At 56.7% G+C, this 18950-nt stretch overlaps 2 protein-coding genes across 5 annotated transcripts; both read right to left on the bottom strand.

Moving 5' to 3' along the window:
* Positions 1–590: 590 nt before the first annotated feature.
* TAF6L (TATA-box binding protein associated factor 6 like) lies at positions 591–7300 on the bottom strand. Of its 2 annotated transcripts, none has more exons than XM_075130472.1 (10): positions 7033–7300; positions 6721–6807; positions 6361–6511; positions 5682–5732; positions 4852–4946; positions 4385–4459; positions 4010–4230; positions 3596–3728; positions 3089–3217; positions 591–2669 (listed from the first exon to the last, which is right to left on the bottom strand). In XM_075130472.1, the coding sequence occupies exons 1-10, from the start codon at positions 7177–7179 to the stop codon at positions 1887–1889; spliced, it is 1872 nt and encodes a 623-aa protein (XP_074986573.1). In that variant the 5' UTR covers positions 7180–7300; the 3' UTR covers positions 591–1886. The 2 variants fall into 2 exon arrangements, with proteins under 2 accessions (XP_074986573.1, XP_074986572.1); XM_075130471.1 differs by having other exon boundaries at positions 591–2684.
* Positions 7301–8363: 1063 nt separating this feature from the next.
* On the bottom strand, positions 8364–17877 carry TUT1 (terminal uridylyl transferase 1, U6 snRNA-specific). 3 transcript variants are annotated; one of them, XM_075130478.1, is made up of 10 exons: positions 17737–17877; positions 16968–17158; positions 16680–16889; positions 16044–16158; positions 15817–15947; positions 15461–15693; positions 14998–15107; positions 14732–14854; positions 14534–14626; positions 8364–12382 (listed from the first exon to the last, which is right to left on the bottom strand). In XM_075130478.1, the coding sequence occupies exons 1-10, from the start codon at positions 17807–17809 to the stop codon at positions 11343–11345; spliced, it is 2319 nt and encodes a 772-aa protein (XP_074986579.1). In that variant the 5' UTR covers positions 17810–17877; the 3' UTR covers positions 8364–11342. The 3 variants fall into 3 exon arrangements, with proteins under 3 accessions (XP_074986579.1, XP_074986581.1, XP_074986580.1); XM_075130480.1 differs by having other exon boundaries at positions 17723–17740; XM_075130479.1 differs by lacking the exon at positions 17737–17877 and adding an exon at positions 17455–17657.
* Between the last annotated feature and the right edge of the window lie 1073 nt (positions 17878–18950).

The following is an 18950-nucleotide window of genomic DNA, read 5'->3' on the forward strand; positions in this document are numbered from 1 at the left end:
AGTACCTGAGTGCCCCCCCATCAGTGCATTAAGCACCATGACGGACATTTGTTCTCATCCTCTCGCTAGCAGAAACGTGTGAAGGGTTTGGATTGTTTTCTAGCAATCTATCGGTAGGTATGCAGCAATGTGTGAGATAGAGATGGCAGGGTCAGAGGAGCATGGAGTGCTAAGGTTTGTTCTGGTCTTTAGTTCCCATGACACATGCCACAATCCTGGGGTGGCTCAGCTTCCCTTACGCTGATCCCCTGATATTTCTCAGTTGTAAAAGATCCATTTGTGTTTGGTCAAATTCCTAGCATTGGCTGTACACACAGAGTTCCAGCTGCAAAGGTGCTTGGTCCATTGATTTCACCAACTTCACTGTAAGTGCTGGGGGATTGGGCCTTTTCCAGACCCAAGCCTCTATTAGCAGTTGTGTTATCAACTGGTGCTTTCTGAGCTAGTACCCTCTCTTGGAAGGTGAACTAATAGCTAATCTTGAACAAATGACTTGTTTTCTATTGGTTTCATATTGCTGCCCATCACCTTCCCACGTGAGCACTTGCCAGTTCCTCCTTTGGAGAGAAATGAGCCCTGGAGTACTGGGGTGGAAGATAACAGAGAGGGTTTATTTTTGCTCTGGTCCCATCTCCCACTCTCGGAGGATTTGTACTCGCTGCTGGGAGCTGTGCCTGTGAAGCATCACAGGAAGACACAATCACATCCTTGACACGTTACAGTGAGTGTTGAAGAGGCCACAGCCCAGCCCTGAGCCTGTGCAACTCTGCATCATTCCCAAAGATTGGCTATATAGTGCTGCTGAAATGCAACTGAGATGTGGTGATACATGGTTGAACCCCCTTTCACCCCAAAATAAACACAGTTACAACAGCCCTGGAATCTTTCACATGCTCAAAGAGCAGTCAAGTCCTGCTGTTTAAAGCCACCCTCAGAAAATGTTGCGGGCCCCACTTTATAGACAGGCTCAGCTCCTCCTGCCAGGCTTTGATTCAATGTTTGAGAGGAGACAGACATGGCAGGCAGGGGGATGGGTGAGGGTAGGGCCCCTAGTTTATGGTGGTGGGTTAGGAAGACAGAAGCAGGTCCCTCAGCTCTGAGAGCCAGAGCGCCCTAGCTGTTAGTTTTCCCTTAGCTGCCTGCAGTAAGCACTGGCCCACATTCCAGAGGAGCTTCTAAGGGGCAGCCTCGAGCAGGGGCAAGACAGGAGGTGCTATAGCTATCCAACCCCATGCAACAAGGGAGAGGTCAGCAAGCAAATCCTCTGTCCCCAACAGCAGCGTCTTTATTAAACAACCAGGTGTCAGTACAAGGGTTGGGGAGTTGGAGAAATGCTGCACGCTGTCAGGAAACCCCAACTCCAAGGGGAGTGCTGAGGGTGGGGGCACTCATCCCTCAGGGGAGGACATGGCTTGGGGCCAGGGAGCTAAGATGCTTTAGACTGACTATGGAGTCTGCTGCTGTGTGCTGTACCTAGATCACACAGAGGCCCTAAGCCCTGCAATCACTTCCCCTCTCCCACACATACTCTCCCATCACCTCCACAGCAAAGCCTCAGCCATCACACAGCAGAAAACCCTGGATGGCTCTTGGAGGAGTGCACAGTTCATCGGTGCAGAGGTAACAGGCTCAGCCTGACCCACAGTCTGGGCATGTGGGAGGCACTGTTGAGTGCAGAATGTGTCTTCAGCACCCCCTGCAAAGTCCAGAGTGTGCTGGGTAGGCCCCCTCCACCCTGGAAGAGAAATTCCTCTCCTGAGGAGTTTGGCTTGTGTGGAGGCCCCTGACTTCATCCAACAAGGGAACCTCAGTAGTACAGGGGAGGGATGAAGGGCCCACACTAGGTTTGGCCATGAGCTGAAGTCCTGGAGGGGAGAGGTCACTCCTCAGAGAGGCAGGTAGAGGGAGTACTCTGAGTGGGCCCACTTCTTCACAGGCTTGCTGGTCCTGCCAATCATGGGCAGCTTCTGGGCATAGCGGGAAATGTGGCTAGGGCCATGATGCTGGGGGAAGCAGGTCTGGAACAGTCGGCCCTGGCACCGCCGGCCCACCTGCCGACCAGCAATCACAAAGCTGAAGTGGGGTGGCCCCTGTGGGGAGAAGCGGCACTTCTGGAAAACGTCGCGGACTCCGGGGCGGAGGCCCTGCTGGCGTGATGTGCTACGAGAGCGGGGCACACTGGCTGAGCGATGCAGGGCCGGCCTGCCTGGTGGGTAGTCTGCCCGGGGGCTCTCCTCCTCCCGGGGGCTCACTGTGGCATTGGCTGTCAGCTGGGGCATCTTGCGCACCACGTCCCCTGTGCCAAAGGCTGGCTGCTCTTTCTTCGTGTCCAAGACCTTGGGGCCAGGAGGTGTCGGCTCGGCTGACTGCAGCCCCGAGCCCGTGCCAAAGCGGGTGGCCAGGCTGTCTCCAAAGAAGTCATAGAGCTCCCGGTAGGTCTCGTGCAGGGAGACAGTGGGAAGGTCAGCAGAGATGCCAGTACCCAGCTGGGGGCCCCCACTGCCAAGCTGCAGCAGGTGGCTGGTGATGCCAAAGCTGAACTCCACTTGGGGATCTTGCAGGGGGCTGAGCCAGGGAGAGCTCTCCCGCCGGCACCTATCCCTACGTGGCCTGTCCCCCTGGGCTGACACTGACTGCGCCTTCATCTTCAGCAGGCGCTCTACCGCCACCTGGCAAAGGAAGAGCTGCTCTGGTTAGAAGCCCTGGTCTCTCCGCTCCTTAACCCCAGCTACAAACCCAGCCGCACACAGCAGCAGACTGGCGGATCCCTGGCTCAGCTGGGCCTCTGCGCGAGGCTGCTGCTCACAAAGCCCTCTCTGCCCATCCCCATCCCTGATATAAGGGGCAATGGAAAACCCCTTTCACCCTACCCAAGGAGAAGTCAAGTCACCCCAATCCCTTTTCTGGCAGGGGCCCTGTATCTAGTCTGACAGGCCAGATGCTCTGCTACTGGGAGATGGGAGCTCAGTGCCTTCCCTTCCCTGAGAGCAGGGGCTTCTGGACTGCCTGGAACTGCAGTGAGTGTGTTGGCCGTGTAGGCAGAGCCCTAGCCCAGCCCTCTCCTCTGGATGGGTGGGGTTAGACTCACCAGAATGGCACCGTACACCTTGTGCCCATCGGCCTTCACCTGAGCATTGGAGACAGAGTAGTCGTCGAGCACAGCCTGCAGGTTCGCCCAGTAGGTGGAGAGATGGGGGTAGAGGACTCGCTCCACAGCCTGGAGGAGAGAGCAAAGTTCCATCCCAAAAATGGCCATTTACTGACTGGGCTCAAGAACCAACAGCACAGTCACTGCATGAGAAGCTAAAGTACCGGCCAGGGGAGCTGAGCCAGGGTCCTCTGCCTTGTGTGTGCACAAAAAGAGATGGGAGTGGGGCACTGTGCAGCGGTTATCAGCCCCTGCAGCAGGTCACCACTTCCTCCGATGCCCCCACAACATAGAGGGACCCAGCGTAGCCACCAGCCTGGGATAGCATCACTGCTTCAATTCTCAGACCTACCTCCCAGGGAAACAGGGTGTTTGGCCCGGGTACCACCATCATCTGCTTGCCTCCCTCTGCCCAAAGATCATGTGGGATTGAGAGCTGTCCCTTACCTTCCACCCCAGGGCATGCAGCCCCACCACGGCCCCATAATGAGAGCAAAGCGGGCGCACCGGATCAGCCAGCACTTTCTGGAGGGACAGCAAGATCTGGTGGTACAGGCCACTGACAAGGTCGCCATGCGTCCTGAGGGAGGAGACCGAGCAGAGGCTGAAAATCCCTGGAGATGGGACTCATCGTGCATCCCCCCCAGGACCCTCCCCTACCCCATCGTGCTTCGTCAGAGCTGTGGGCATAAAAGAAGGGAACTCCAGACACCCTTGGGGCACAGTGCCCTGCCTGGGAGAGCAGGGGCAGCACTGGACTCTGAAGGAGACTCCCACTGACACCAGACATGCTGGTGACTCCCCTGCCTGGGTGGTGGGGGTGGCAGTGATTCCTTTCAGCCCCTCCCCGCCGGGCCGCACCAGAAGATATGGCTCAGGAGCATTGCAGCGTAGTCCCGGAGCGTCCAGTGGTCATTGAGGGGGTTGATGGATGCGGCAAGTGGCTCCAGCACGCAGTACATGACGCTGGCGATCAGGCTCTTGACATAGGAGCCCAGGCACAGGTAGGGATTCTGGATGAGGCTCTTGGCGATGTGCAGCAGGCGGTTCAGCTGCTCCAGGTCATGGCTGACGGACTTCACCTGGCCCAGGAGAAGGAAGAGAGCAAAACGCTCGTAGCTGCCGGAAGGAGGGCATGGCTGCCCTAGGGGAGCCACACGCTTGGGAGGGTCTCCTGTCCACCCCACCCTGTCTCTCACGTGGGTCACATGTTCAAGGGCCTCCTGCTCCACTCACCCCACTGACCACGTAGACAAAGTAGGGCAGCAGGGCTGCGATCTTCGAGTTGGTCTGCAGGTCCTGGAGGGCAACCTGGGGGAGGGGAGTGTCAGATAAGGGTCAGAGGAAGAGGGGTGCCCCAGCCAGGAAATGAATGGAGAGCCCCAGTCTGGGGGGGGAACGGGGAGGAGAGGGGTTGCACCACGGTTTGTCATGTAGCCATTCTCCCTTAGTCAGGCTCCCCCCACAGGGCCAGCGATCCCTGCTGCATGTCCTCCTGAGCCACTCGAGCCATCCAGAGCTGGTGGGCAATTCTCCAGCTGGACCACTGGTGCCAGAACTTTCAGGGAACCTTCCTCTACTGAGTTGCATCAAACCTGGAGCAGAAGTAGCTTCTGTGGAGGCTGGGGCTCTACAGTCCTTGAAGCACCCCCCCATTCAGGCCAGTCTGAGATAAAGGCACTGATCCCCAGCCCTGCACCCACCTTCATTAGCTGTGGGTCATCCCCAAGCACAGCTCGGGTCACATGCTGGTAGTACTTCAGCAGGTCATCTGAGAGAGTGGAGACAGCACTGGGCACTGGAGGAAAAGCCAGGAAGGCAAAGGTTACGGGAATTCAGTGGAGACCCCTCCGAAGCACCATGGATCCCTAGGAGGGCAGCAGCAGCCCGAGCCCCAGTACAGTGTAGAGACCTGCCATGGGGCATTGTTCAGAAAGGCGATGGCAGAATGGGGGTGGGGTCAGGCATCAGAGAATGACCAGGGGAAAACTCTCATATGAAGAGATTGAAAAGATTGGGATTGTTTAGAAAAGAGACAGGAGAAAAGCTGATAGATAATGATTGGAACAGAGAAGGGAGATCGGGAGCTTCTGTTCTCCCAATCTCCTCACACAAGGACAAGGGGACAGGAGCGACTGAAAGGTGGCAAAATTCCTAACTGATAAAAGGACATACTTTTCCACACACTGTGTGATTGGCCTGGGGGACTCCCTACCGCAGGATGGTGCGGAGGCCAAGAATTAAGTGAGATTTAGAGGGACTGGATGTGTATCTGGATAACTAGGACAAGCGAGCATTGGGTAGTTAATGCTAGCAAAGATGTGGGAGGGGAGACAAAACCTCCTGGCTCAGGGCTTAGTTTGAGAACAACTTAACAGGGAGTAGGATGAGGTCATTGTTAGCTCTGCAGGGCAGCAACTGTCTGTACAGCACCCTGCACAGTGGGGGCCCCATCCTGGTTGGGGCCTGTATGTGCAGCTTCAATACAAGAGGGAGATAAGGGCAAGGGAATGGGTTACTGAGAAGTTCTTACCAGCTCCCTGTGGTTCCAGATTTCCTTTCCCATCCAGATAAGAGACGTGAACTACAATGCAAGTATAGATGCTGTTAAACAACCTGGCTGATCCCTCCAACCGTCCCTGGGCCAGGATGCTCCCCTTCTCATGAGGCAGCCTGGGAGAGAGTTCTAGGTACCCAAGTCACAGAGCATGGGGCATCAACCCCCTCCTCACTAGCTCAGAGGAGACCCCACTTGGGATATCGTGCTCAGGTCCAACCTACGCATTAGGTGCGGGTCCAGGGAAGAGCCACTAGCTCAACAGCTTGGATCTGAGTGCCAGAGGAACTAATTTACAGTGGAAGCAACATGTGTCTTGCCTGGCTGAACAATGACTAAAGGAGACTGGTAAGCAATCCTGACAGGGAACTATCCTCCCTGGGGGCCTCCATTGCGCCCTGCTATGGGATAGATGTGGTGGGGACAGACAACTGTCCCCAAGGCAGAGGGGCTAGGTGGGTGTCCTGCTGTTTGCAGACAGGGGGACGGGATGTGCCCATGGGACGCTCCCCAGGGAAGGAGCTGGGAGCCCTCTAATTTGGGACATTCAGAAGTAGGCTGCCCAAAGCCCTAGAGAGAGAGAGAGCCTGGAGGGAGAACCCTGGAGGATGGAGTAACCACACACACCCTGCCCCCCCAGCAGGGTGACACACACCTCTCACTGCTGTCTCTGCACAGCCCTTGGGGAGGTTGGTGGCCAGGGCCAGCTCCACCAGATTGATCTCACGATCCTCCTGGAAGTAGAGTTCCCCTTCCTTTATAGCACGGAAGGGAAGGGGGTCCTGGGAGCCATAGCCACACACCACCTGCAAGGACACCAGACGGTCACTCCCTTGCCAGGCCCATCTTGGGGACAGCTAGGCCTGCCACCACCATCAGTGGCCCAGTGGAGAGGGCTGATCTGGGCGCTCTTTGAACTCCATCCTGCTAGCACCGGTCTGTGGGCAGGAGAGAGCAGCAGCAACAGGCGGGCTCCTGGCTCAGCCTCCCGCTGCCCCCTCTCCTGCTCGCTCACCTCCACGTTGCTCCAGCGAAGGGCCCGGTTGAAATCCTCCACCGTCAGTTTCCGGCGTTTGGTGTGTTTCATGAACTGGGAGCTGTTCTGCAGGAGGGGAGAGGGAAAGTGAGGAATCGGTGGGACCAGCCCCAAGGGCGGGGGGTGCGGCGTGGGCGGGCTCGAGTCTCCAGCCTCAGGGACAGCCGCCCACGGGAGGCGAGGGGCTCAGACCGCTCCTAGGGGCAATCCCTCCCCGGGGAAGGGGGTCACAGGCCGGCCCCCCAGGCCCGGTGCAGTCTCCGCCCCCAGCGCCGGGCCCGGCTCCCGCACCTGGGCGGCCTCCCGCAGGCGGTAACACACGTCCTCGGCCAGCAGCGCGGCCACCTCGTCCGTCAGCTCCAGCCCCGCGCTCTCCGCCATCAGGCGCACGGACTCGCGCGGCAGCTCCACGAAGCGCCGCTCCTCGCGCTCGGACATGGCGGCGGCGGGCGGGGGGGGCACTTTGGGGCAGAGGAACTCGGGGAGGGGGGAACCGGGGTTCACCCGGCTGCAGCTCGAGCAGCCTCAAACCCTTACTCCACAGCGCAGCTAGCCCCGCCTCCGCCGCGTCTCAGCCAATGAACAGGTGGTGTAGAGCACTGGAATCCCAAGCGTCTATTGGCCGCCGTGCAAATCTATCCAAACCCACGTGGGAACACGGCCTGAGGCCGCCAGGGGGCGGGGTGCGTCGAGCTCCCGGGACAGCAAAGGGCGGGGCTCAGAGTTCTGGGCCCGGGGGAGCGGGAGCCGCAGGAGTTCGAGTCGGGCTCGTGCCTCAGCGGCGGAGCGGGGCGCAGGCGCGAACGCTCCCGCTGCAGGAGCTGTCAAGCTGCTGTCCCGGGCTGTTCCCCGCTTTGCACCAGGCAGGCTGGTTTTAGGGCTTCTCTGCGCATGGGGAGCGTCCCCTGTCACTCCACGGACCTAGTTACACTTCAGTGGGTCCAGGGGCTTGGCTCGTGTGACGTTAACTTCGTGTATGGACACGCCCGTGCCGGAGTAGTGCTGCCTTGCTGCAGGTTTAGCTGCCCTGCAGGGGTGCCGGCACACACTGTTAATCCAGAGTAACGCCCAGCTGTAGAGGGACCCATTGCCCACATATCTGCACCTCAGTTGCCAATTTAGAAAAGTATTCTTGTCCAGGGCGGTACTCCAGCACATGCATAAAGCACATTGATTTAAGCATGTGCTTAAAAAGTAGGTGCTGAAGTGCTGACCTGACTAGGAATGGGTTTCAGAAAGCATTAAGTACTTTCTTAAATTGAGGACTTACATTTATTTCCACACTTAAATAAACATGGGGTGATATCAGAGGGGCTGAATACTGGCAGCTCTGCACTTCCTTTGCTTGTCTTTTGGGAGGCCGAGAAGAGAAGCCACAAAATCTTCACTGACCTCTCCTTTAGTGACAGTATAGTGCAGCCCCCTCGGTAAGGGGGAAGGGAATGATGGTTCTCAGGACCACCAGCAGCCTGGCAGCCATTCAAAACATGTTCCCCTGTGATATCCAGCCCCACACAAATCCCAGATCCTCAGTGTCCCCTCCCCCACAAAGAAGCAGTGTCCCGACCCTAATGTATTAGCTTTACCTTAAATCCCTGCTCTTGTATAACATACAGCACGTGTAATGAAACAAACATTTTATTTAAGAAAATGGAGATTCCACAAGCAACAAGTGAATGGTGGAAACAAACAGTTACAATACAAAACACAATAAAATGCAAATTAGGGCCTACATTTAATGATAGTGCAGAAGGACCAGGATCCAATCAGTGAATGGGTACGGTGTGCCTGAAGTCTTTCTCCCCCCTTAGACTGAAGCAGTCTTTTGTCACCATTCAAGGGGCCTTTGTCCCACCCTTTGTCTGTTCAGTCTCCCAAGACACAGCCACCCATTCCCTCCCCTTCCCTGTGTTTGGTTGGAGTAGATTTGCCAGCCAGATCAACCTCCAGCACTATTCTCTCATAGGGGAGAAGCAAGTCTACTTTGGATAAATACATCAAAATTTGCTAAGGCCATGTTAAACCTCAGGGTTTCAGAGTAGCAGCCGTGTTAGTCTGTATTCACAAAAAGAAAAGGAGTACTTGTGGCACCTTAGAGACTAACCAATATATTTGAGCATAAGCTTTCGTGAGCTACAGCTCACTTCATCGGATGTATTCAGTGGAAAATACAGTGGGGAGATTTATATACATAGAAAACATGAAACAATGGGTGTTACCACACTCACTAACGAGAGTGATCACTTAAGGTGAACTATTACCAGCAGGAGACAGGAGGGGGGGGGGGGGGGAGGGTACACAACCTTTTGTAGTGATAATCAAGGTTGGCCATTTCCAGCAGTTGACAAGAATGTGTGAGGAAGGGGGGGGGGAATAAACATGAGGAAATAGTTTTACTTTCTGTAATGACCCATCCACTCCCAGTCTCTATTCAAGCCTAAGTTAATTGTATCCAGTTTGCAAATTAATTCCAATTCAGCAGTCTGTCGTTGGAGTCTGTTTTTGAATTTTTTTTGTTGAAGAATTGCAACTTTTAGGTCTGTAATCAAGTAACCAGAGAGATTGAAGTGTTCTCCAACTGGTTTTTGAATGTTATAATTCTTGACATCTGATTTGTGTCCATTTATTTTTTTACGTAGCGACTGTCCAGTTTGACTAATGTACATGGCAGACGGGCATTGCTGGCACATGATGGCATATATCACATTGTTAGATGTGCAGGTGAACAAGCCTCTAATAGTGTGGCTGATGTGATTAGGCCCTATGATGGTGTCCCCTGAATAGATATGTGGAAACAGTTGGCAACAGGCTTTGGTGCAATGATAGGTTCCTGGGTTAGTGGTTCTGTTGTGTGGTGTGTGGTTGCTGGTGAGTATTTGCTTCAGGTTGGGGGGCTGTCTGTAAGCAAGGACTAGCCTGTCTCCCAAGATCTGTGAGAGTGATGGGTCGTCCTTCAGGATAGGTTGTAGATCCTTGATGATGCGTTGGAGAGGTTTTAGTTGGGGGCTGAAGGTGATCAGTGCAACTGGAGAAGCAGTTCAGCCTCCCCTGTAAATCCACGTGGACCCTGGAGTCTGCAACTCAGTCCAAACGGGCTCAACTGCTTATGCAGTTACAGTGAAAATCTGTACAGACCAGCGTTAGATAGCGTACTGCACTGCAGAGCTCTACTTGAAACTACCAGACACCAGGCTGCTGCTGTTTAACCTTCTCCTAAGGTTCTGGCTACACTTTCACCCCCACCTCTTGATCTATGCACATCCTATCCAGGGCACCACAAAGTCCCCAGACCTCCTTGTCATCCTCCTCCTGGCGCTGGCCAAAATGGCCAGTTATAACTCCAGGAGGAGGATGTTGGACAGGGAAGTGCTCTGAGACTGTGGGGCCTATTTCCACTCCTCCCTTCCATCACGCATCCGGGCAGACTGACTGGGCGGCATCCACTGGCTCCCTAGACCCCTTTAAGGAGAAGTAGGCAGTCTAGGGTTCTCTGCTCATTGTCCCCCTCCAGTTCCCTGCTTAGGGTCCTATATCCTCAATCCTGTCCCCAATTTTTTATTAGCTGTCCCCCAGTATCATTTGGTTTTTGCCCCCCCCCTTAGGCTGGGGGAAGGGTCTTGGACCCACCCACCTCTCAGAACTCAGTAGGTGCAGTGAATCGATCTGCGTTAAATCGCATACTGCACTGCCGGGCTCCACTGGAAACTACCAGAGACCATGCTGCTGCCCTGCACCCCAACCCCTGGCTTAACCTCACGTATGAAATGCCCTCAGGTATGGTGCCCACCAGTTAGGTGCTATGGAGGAAAGGTGCTATATTGCCTCTAGAATCCCAATCCTAGCCTGGCCCCATTCTGCCCATGCTGCCTCACCTGCATGCCCCTGAGGGAGGGAGTATTGCAGACTCTGGGGCCCTAAATACCTTTTCTTCTTCCCTGCCCCGCACCCTTGACCTATTCCACTTGGGGAAGGCAGCACCTAAAGCCCTGGGGGGGAGCGGGGCCAAGCCTGCTCTGAGCTGCCTCTTGGGGCCCCGTCCCTTCCCAGTACATCCCCCAACCCCTTACTGCCCCCTTCCCATAGATCCCTCCCCAGTAGCCACAAATGGAGCGCATAGTACTGCTGCATGGAGAGGAGAACGGAGCTGAACTGGCCAGAGTCAAGGTCTATCCACCCCAGGCCTCTCACTCCTTGCTCTGCAACTGCCCCCCTAGGCATAAACTGCATTTATACTCACCACTCGTGCCCCATTGGCCATTGCTGATAGTCCGCCTCCACTCCAGTGAAGAATCAGCCCCACCCCCAATAACGTGCCAGCACTTCAAATCCCAGTGCTATGGGGCGCCAGAGGGGACACACAGCAGCACATTCGCAAGAGGCTGGGCAGGGTGGTAGGAGAAAGGCCTGCATCCAGTTGGGGAGTACCCGCTCCCCACTCAAGCCAGGCCCCCAGCCACTTCCCCCCAGCCCCCAAGCAGCGGGACAGGCACAGCCCAGAGGGGCACTTGGCTAGGCCCTTTATTCCCTTCCCAGTTGCATGGTACACACAGCAAAGTCCATTTAAAATAGCATCCCCCAGTCTCAGGGTGCTGGCATGGATGTCACTGCCTACCCCTGGCTGCTCTGCCCACATACCGCTCCACCATTCTGGGCAGAAAGCCCTGTAGAAAATGATAGAAGTCCTGGAACAGGAGGCCCTGCTGGGGGCCTGGGGTGAAGCACAGGAGGGTCCGTGTGTCCTCCTGGCCACTGCCCACCTGGGCACAGGCTGTGAACCTCAGCAGCGGCTCTGACCCCATGGAGTCTCCCTCCTGCTGGATTATGGCCTCTGACACCTTCTCCTCCACCTCCAGGGAGCCAGCCTCCTGCTCTGCGTCTGGCTGTGGGCTGCCCAGGTGTCGGAGCTGGCGCCGGATGCGACGCCGGCCCATCCAGACACGATGCCACACAGCACAGCTCCAGCTCACGCTCTCCTCCTCCTCGGGCGCTGGGCCCTCTGCTCTCGGCTTCTTCTTGGCTGGGGAGACAGCCAAGCTTCCTCCCTCATCAGACCGGGGGTGCTTGGACCCCACTATAGGCTGCTCACCTCCACCCTGCTCTGTGGGCTCCTGCCCCAGGGGCTCTCCTGCAGGCCCCGTGCAGCTGCACTTCAGCACATCCTTCAGCACAAAGGTGACGGCGGCGCACACCTTGTCAAACCAGCAGCGCCGGAAGTCCCTAGCCTGGCACAACTGCTGCCGGCTCCCAGGGGAGAGTGCCATCAGCGTGAAAGGGATGGTGATGAGGAGCCCATCGGGGCCCAGCTCCCCAGCCTCCGGCACGCCTGGCTGGAAGAGCCGCACGAGCCCCCAGGCCTTGCCCTTGCTGGATTTGCGCTGGTACTGCAGGCTGCGGCAGTACTTGGCCCCGTCCCGGCAGCAGTGCTGGAACCGCAGCGCTATCTTCTCATTGACGTTGGCTGCCACGTTGTGGCTCAGCTCGAAGGGGTCCTGCACGTTGAAGGGGCCCAACTTGAGCTTGGCACCCACCTCCGAGAGCAGGAAGCTGGGGAGGGGCAGTGCCCGGCCCTCCTTCAGCGAGATCACGCAGCCGGCAAAGTCATGGTCCCCAAAGACACGGAAGAATTCGGCCAGGAGGGAACCTGCAGGGAGACACAGACAGATGAGAGGAAGGTGGCTGGGGGAAGAAGGGGGAAGGGTGAGCCCAGGTGTCAGGATAAGGCCTTTTCCTGTAGCCATATTGTAAGGTCTGAGGTCTCTTTTTAATGCAGCCGTATTCCAAGAAGCAGAAAGTCACGTCCTCACATTCCATCTAAATTACATTAAAACAGGGGTTCTCAAACTGTGGGTCGGGACCGCATTTTAATGGGGTCGCCAAGACTGGTGTTGGCCCTGGACCCCAGCAAGTCTGATGCCCAAGCCCCACCGCATGGGGCCGAAGCCAATGCCCAAGCCCCGCTGCCCAGGGCTAAGGTTACATGCTCCCTCCCAGGGCAGAAGCCCTTGGGCTTCAGCTACCCCCCACCCACGGGGTAGCTGGACTCGGGCGGGCTCGGTCTCCAGTCCCCCATCCTGGGGTCATACAGTAATTTTTTTTGTCAGAAGAGGGTCATGGTGCAATGAAGCTTGAGAACTACTGTATTAAAACAACATACTATCGGGCTGTTAAGAAGATGATCCTGTCTTAGTAGTACCCACCACCAGATAAAGAAACAGAGCTTAAGATGGTTAAAGAAAACTTTGTTTGATGACATTCGGTCTGGCGAGAAATCACTTACAACAGTTGTGACTGTAGAATCTATATTTCTATTGTTTTGCCTTTATGCTCCCTACTTTTCTATTTCAGAGGAACAGCCGTGTTAGTCTGTATTCGCAAAAAGAAAAGGAGTACTTGTGGCACCTTAGAGACTAACCAATTTATTTGAGCATGAGCTTTCGTGAGCTACAGCTCACTTCTCTGTATGGTCTCTGGTTCTTTGATTGTTTCTGTCTGTTGCAGAACTAATTTTGCTAAGTGTAAATCAACTATGGTGGTGGGGTATAATTGTCTTACAATGTTAGGATTGGTTAGACAATTGTTTAGTAATAATTTTAGTAAAATGATTGGTTAAGGTACAGCCAAGCAAGACTTAAGATTCACTATATAAACTGAGGTCCAAAAGGAAGTTCTTTGGAACCAACTCCAGGACACAGCCCCAAGATCAGAGCTGCCAGACCTCAACTCCCTACCAACCACACCGTGCAAAGGCTGGAGTCCCACAGATGACCTGATCCTGACTGGCCTTCAAGAAAAATTCATCTGCCTTATTGGCAGTAGAGAGCATCATATGCTTAGTGTGTGCATTCTGTTTTGGTGATTGTTAATAAATACACATTAAGTAGGATATTACTGTGTAAGGCTCTTTCACTGATCAAAAACCCTGTAAACCCATAGAAGATTAAGCTCTGAGTCCATGGAGGGGTAGAGCCTAGAGCCCACGGAGAGGTAAAGTTAGGTGCCTTTTGCCTGGAGCCCTAGGAACTAGGAAAGGGAGAAGGTACCTAAATCAACCAGGTTACACCTTGAGCCCTAAGAACTAGGTAGAGGTGGGAACCTTGCACCTTAGGAAGTAGGTAGAGGTGGAATGTCCTAGAGTGTATGGGCAACAAATTTAGGGTAAAGTTGGGTGCCTTATACCGGAGCCCTAGGAACTGGGAAAGGGTGGGGTGCCTAAATTGACAGAGTTACGCCTTGAGCCTACAGAAGGTGGGGGCCTAGAGTGTGTGTAACAGATAATTTTATGCAGGAAACACAGGGTGGCTGCAAGAGAATCAAGTAGGCAAGAGGCGGGGTGAGGATGGGGAGATAGGAACCCCTGCACAGCCATGAGAACACAAAGGGGCTGGGGAAGAACTTGCGGGGCTCCCAGCCTGCAGGACATATGGGGATCTGGGGAAGGAGAAATTCTCTTCTCTACCCCCTCCCCAGCAATAGCACCAGGGAACCTGCCTGCACGGGACTGCCAACAGGAAACCAGGTTGGATGGACCTTGGGGCAGCAGCTCAGGGGAGCGTTTTCTCTCCCAACCCAAGATCACGATGGGAAGGGAAACCACCCGAGAGCTGGGACAATCACTCACATCCTTGTGCCCAGCTCCCTGGTGATTGAGATCCCCTTCCTCCTGGCCCCCGCCCCAAGAGGCAGAGTGAGCCCACCTGGTCTCAAGCAGCAGGCCCGTGTGTAGGCTGTGTACATGGGGTGGGGGGACATCCTGCAGGCCATTACCCTCCCACCCGCCCCCAACAGCACTCACACAGACTCTCCGTGTTGGTGCTGGGCTCCAGCCGTGACGTGTCCTGGGGGAAGCTGCAATCCCAGCCGTCCACAATAGCCTGATCCCCATCACCTGGGGAGGAGACAGAGGTGGGGGGGGGTGAGATAAACACTACCCCAGGGATGAAATGGGCTAATGCAGCAACGCCAGCTGGGTACACTGTGGGGTAACTCCTACCTGTCAGCTCCCTGAGCTGGGCCAGCGTGGGCAAGACCGGGGGGCTGCGCGTCTGCAGGAAGAACAGCACCAGCAGGGTCAGTGCGTAGTTGTTGAGGAGGGGGCCACCCCCAAAGGGGTTTCCTGAGAAAAGATGGGGGCCATTAGACAAGGTGACGGCGGTGTCCATACCCCCAAATCCTAGACCCATGCACCCCCAGCATGATTCCTCCAGATGGGAACTCTAACCATGTACCCTCCCTAGTGCAGGAAGAGGGAGTCCTTACCCGCCAGGGCCTGCTGCTTGGCCCAGTAGCGCAGTGCATAGACCAGGGGCCGCACCCGCTCATCAGCCTCTGTACAGAGCTGTAGGAAGCGTGTGTTGCAGAGCGCCAGCCTGTCAGAGAGATGGGACACATTGGGAGGGCAGCACCAACACCCCCCCCCCACACACACACCCTGAGGCACCCCCAACCCTCGCCATTGCCCACTCCACCCCCCACCTGGCCAAGCCCCATGTGGATTTGGAGCTGGTGAACAAGTCTCGGCCATGGAGCCAGGATGCTCCATGTTTCCCCAGAGCGGGGTCAACAGTTCTCTACACACCCTGCCCTGGAGGGATGCTCTAGATGGGAGAGGTCCCCCATCCATCCCAGATGGAGCTGGCTCCCACCCCTGGCTCAACATGGCCTCCTCCCATCCCCCACATGCACTCCCTGGCCTCTGGGCCCTGCCTCCCAGGCTCTGCACCTGTTGTTGATGGAGATATCTCCCAGCAGCCCGGAGTCCTTGTGGCAAAACTTGACGACAGGGCGGCGGGCACTGGGCACTGCCTGGACACTGTGTACACCTGGTACGCACTTCCGTAGCACAGCTGCCACCAGCTCCAGCACCTCGGGCACTGTCGCTGTTGTCAGATCAATGTCACTCAGGATGGAGTCCTCTGAGTCAGAGTCTGGCCCTGGCCCTGCCTCCTCCTCGGCCTGCAAGGGGGTGCACTTAGTGACCAGCACTCATCATGCCCCCCAACTGCAAAGGTCCCTGGTACCAGTGCCTACCCCGCAACCCCCCGATCTCCCGGGGTCCCTGTTACCATCCATTCTCACCTGTGCTCCCTGGGGTCCCTTTGCAGATGCCTGGAAGGTTTTTGTTTTCTCCAGGTCCAGGAACAAATCCAGGTCACAGCCATGGATGTCAAATCCATTCACCGACGAACCAAAAGGAAGGATGGCACATCCTGCGCACACACAGGAGGCAAAGGTCATGGGCAGTGGCACATGGGGCAGGGACAGACAGACAGACACATGTGCACATACACGGGGCTGGCACTTACCAGGGAAGAACTCTGAGAAAACCTCCTGGAACAGGGTGACCAGTAGGTGTCGCAGCCGCCTCTCACTCTCGGAGAGCTCAAACAGCTGCACCAGCTGTGACATCTGGGAATCCACCTGGGTGTGTGTGAGGAGAGTGAGGGGGCAACATCGTCAAACACACACACCCCACATGTGCCTGGGATTGCACAGCCCAAAACCCCACCCCACCCAGCTCAGAACCCCTGTGTCCTTCTTTCTCCCCACCCCTAAACTCTGTAAGCACACAGCCCAAACCCCCACTCCAGGGATCATCCTGGCCCCAGACAGCTCAGAACCTCCCCCATACACACACCCTAGGGCAGTGGTCTCCAAACTTTTTGGCTCGCACACCCCCAGGGTGAAGACCGGAAGACCTGCTGCAGACATGCCGCCGGAGGGGAACACCAGCCGTGGATGTGCAGAGCTGCCGCAGAAGAAAAAGAATGGTGGAGTGCCATCCAGCAGCGCTCCTGCTACTGCGCACCCCTTGGGATCATCTCGCGCACCACACCCCAGTTTGGAGACCACTGCCCTAGAGCACTGTCCCTGCCCCATGCAGCTCAGCAGCCACCCTTGTCAGCAGACAGGACAGGCCCAAGGTCCCCGTCCACACTCACATCATCAGCCTGGCACAGGGCCTGGACCAGCTTTTCAGGACTCAGTTGTTCACGATGTGCAGATCCCTGCTTCTTGGGAGGCATGTACTTGAATTCCTTCTTCTCCCGGGGCTTCACCCGCAGCCGCTGCCCCCCCAGACAATGTTCAGGCTGAGCCAGCACCTTCTCCATCACCTCCTGGTCCTGTAGCTCCACAATAGCATATACACCCTGTGGGCAAAAAGCTGTTAGTACCAGGCAGGAGTCTCATCTGCCCCAGGGAGCCCCTGTCCCGACCTTGGGACTCACCTTGTCTTTATCCATCACCACACTGGCCACGTCCCCGAAGGCCTGGAAGTATTCACTCAGCTCGGAGGCTGACGTACCCTTGTGGAAGCCACTGACAAAGACACTGCGAAGCTCCTGGTCTTGCCGCTTGGCACGCAAGCTCTCCAGCCGCTGGTGCTTCTTCCCCTGCAGATGATCTTGCAGGCTGGGCTCTGCAGGGGAGGCACATGCAGCTCAGGAATGATGGGGAAACACAGGGGCAGAGGAAGATCACATTGTCCCCCTACTGTAACTCCCTCAAATACTGACATCCCTGAGCCAGAGGGCAATCTTTAACTAGCCACTAACCCCCATATGGCAACCTCTGACCTAACACCCCCCACAAGCACTCCCAGTCTGTGACCTGACCTGGATGGAGACAGAGACATTTACACCCACAATGCTGCTTTGTTTGCCCTGACATTAACCCCCTACCCCCACAAACACACCATAACACCTCAACACTGACCCCAATTGTGACCTCTGACCTGCATGGTGACCTGACAGCGACCCATTCAGATTATGGTCCAAAGGTGCCACGTCCTCTGACCAATTGTGACCTCTAACCCCAGGACCAGACCTCCCATGACCTCTGACCTAAGTGGTGCCATGACCCCAATGCTTCCTAGCCACCAGACTGTGATCTCTGACGCTGACCCCTCAACTTCACCCCCAGCCCCCACCCTGGCTTCGTAGCATCCCACCCCCAAGTGACTCGCCACCCCGGTGACCCCGACCCTGCGGCCCTCACGGTTGGCCGCAGTCACATGACAGAGGCGGCAACGGAAGCCTCCGCGGGGCAGCGACTCCACATCCGGCTCCATCCCGCGCCCGAACTACACGCCACCGGAAGTGTTCCCTCCCTGATCGGCCCTACCAGGAAGCACTTCCGCCGGAATTGCCCCGATCTAGTGATCGTTTCTACCGGAAGTGGTCTGACTTCACTACAGCTTCCGCCGGGGCTAATTAGAATATGCCATATTGGTGGCGTAGGGGTTGACGCCTCATTAATCATCACGAGTGGGGCGCGCTGATTGGTGGAAGTGGGGGGGCGTGTCTTGCGCAGGGTCCGCGGCGAACTGGAGGCGGTGAGCCGCTGGCGGCGGGTCCCTTTGGCTCGGATCGGAGCCTCCCCTACCAGCAGGGTGGTGGGGGGGGGACTCTAATATCTAGATACCCCCGGCGCCGGAGCACGTGGAGACCCCGCCCTCCGGCTCCTCCTCCACCCCCGGTCGGGGCAAGTAGGGACCCTGCCCCCAATCCTAAATACCCTCCCACTCCCCCCTCGGGCAAGAGGAGATCCCTCCCCGCCCCCTTCCGTCCCGCCGCCCCTGTCGAGCCTCCCCCAGGCCTGCTCTCTGCAGCTCCAGCCGTTCCCCCCCGGGTGGCTGCGGCTCCCCCATGGCGCTGTACCTGCTGGCTCAGCGTGCCCATGCCCGCCGGCGGCGGCGGCTGCCCCAGGAGCGGGTGTTCAAGCCCCGGATCCAGTTCCTGAACATGCCAGAGGAGCAGGTGATGCGGCGCTACCAGCTCAACCCTGAGATGATCCGAGACCTGTGCCACGCACTAGAGCGCGACCTGCAGCCCTCGACTGGCCGCAGCCATGCTCTCCCTGTTTACGTCAAGGTGACGGCTGCCCTCAACTTCTACACCTCGGGCACCTTTCAGACGCCGGCGGGCGACGCGGCTGGCATCAGCCAGGCCAGCATGTCCCGCTGTGTCTCCCAAGTCACGGCCGCCCTGACCCGCCGTGCCAATGCCTACGTCCGCTTCCCCTTCCAGCCTCGGCAGCAGGCCCGCACCAAAGAGGAGTTTCTGCGCATTGCTGGCTTCCCCAATGTGCTGGGCACGCTGGGCTGCACCCACGTGGCCCTCAAGCCGCCCTCGGATCACGAGAACCTCTACCGCAACCCATTGCGATTCCACTCCATGAACATGCAGCTGGTGTGCGATGCCCACGGCATG

This window comes from Caretta caretta, chromosome 7 (genome assembly GCF_965140235.1).
Source record: "Caretta caretta isolate rCarCar2 chromosome 7, rCarCar1.hap1, whole genome shotgun sequence".
In the NCBI taxonomy this organism is placed as follows: Eukaryota; Metazoa; Chordata; order Testudines; family Cheloniidae; genus Caretta; species Caretta caretta.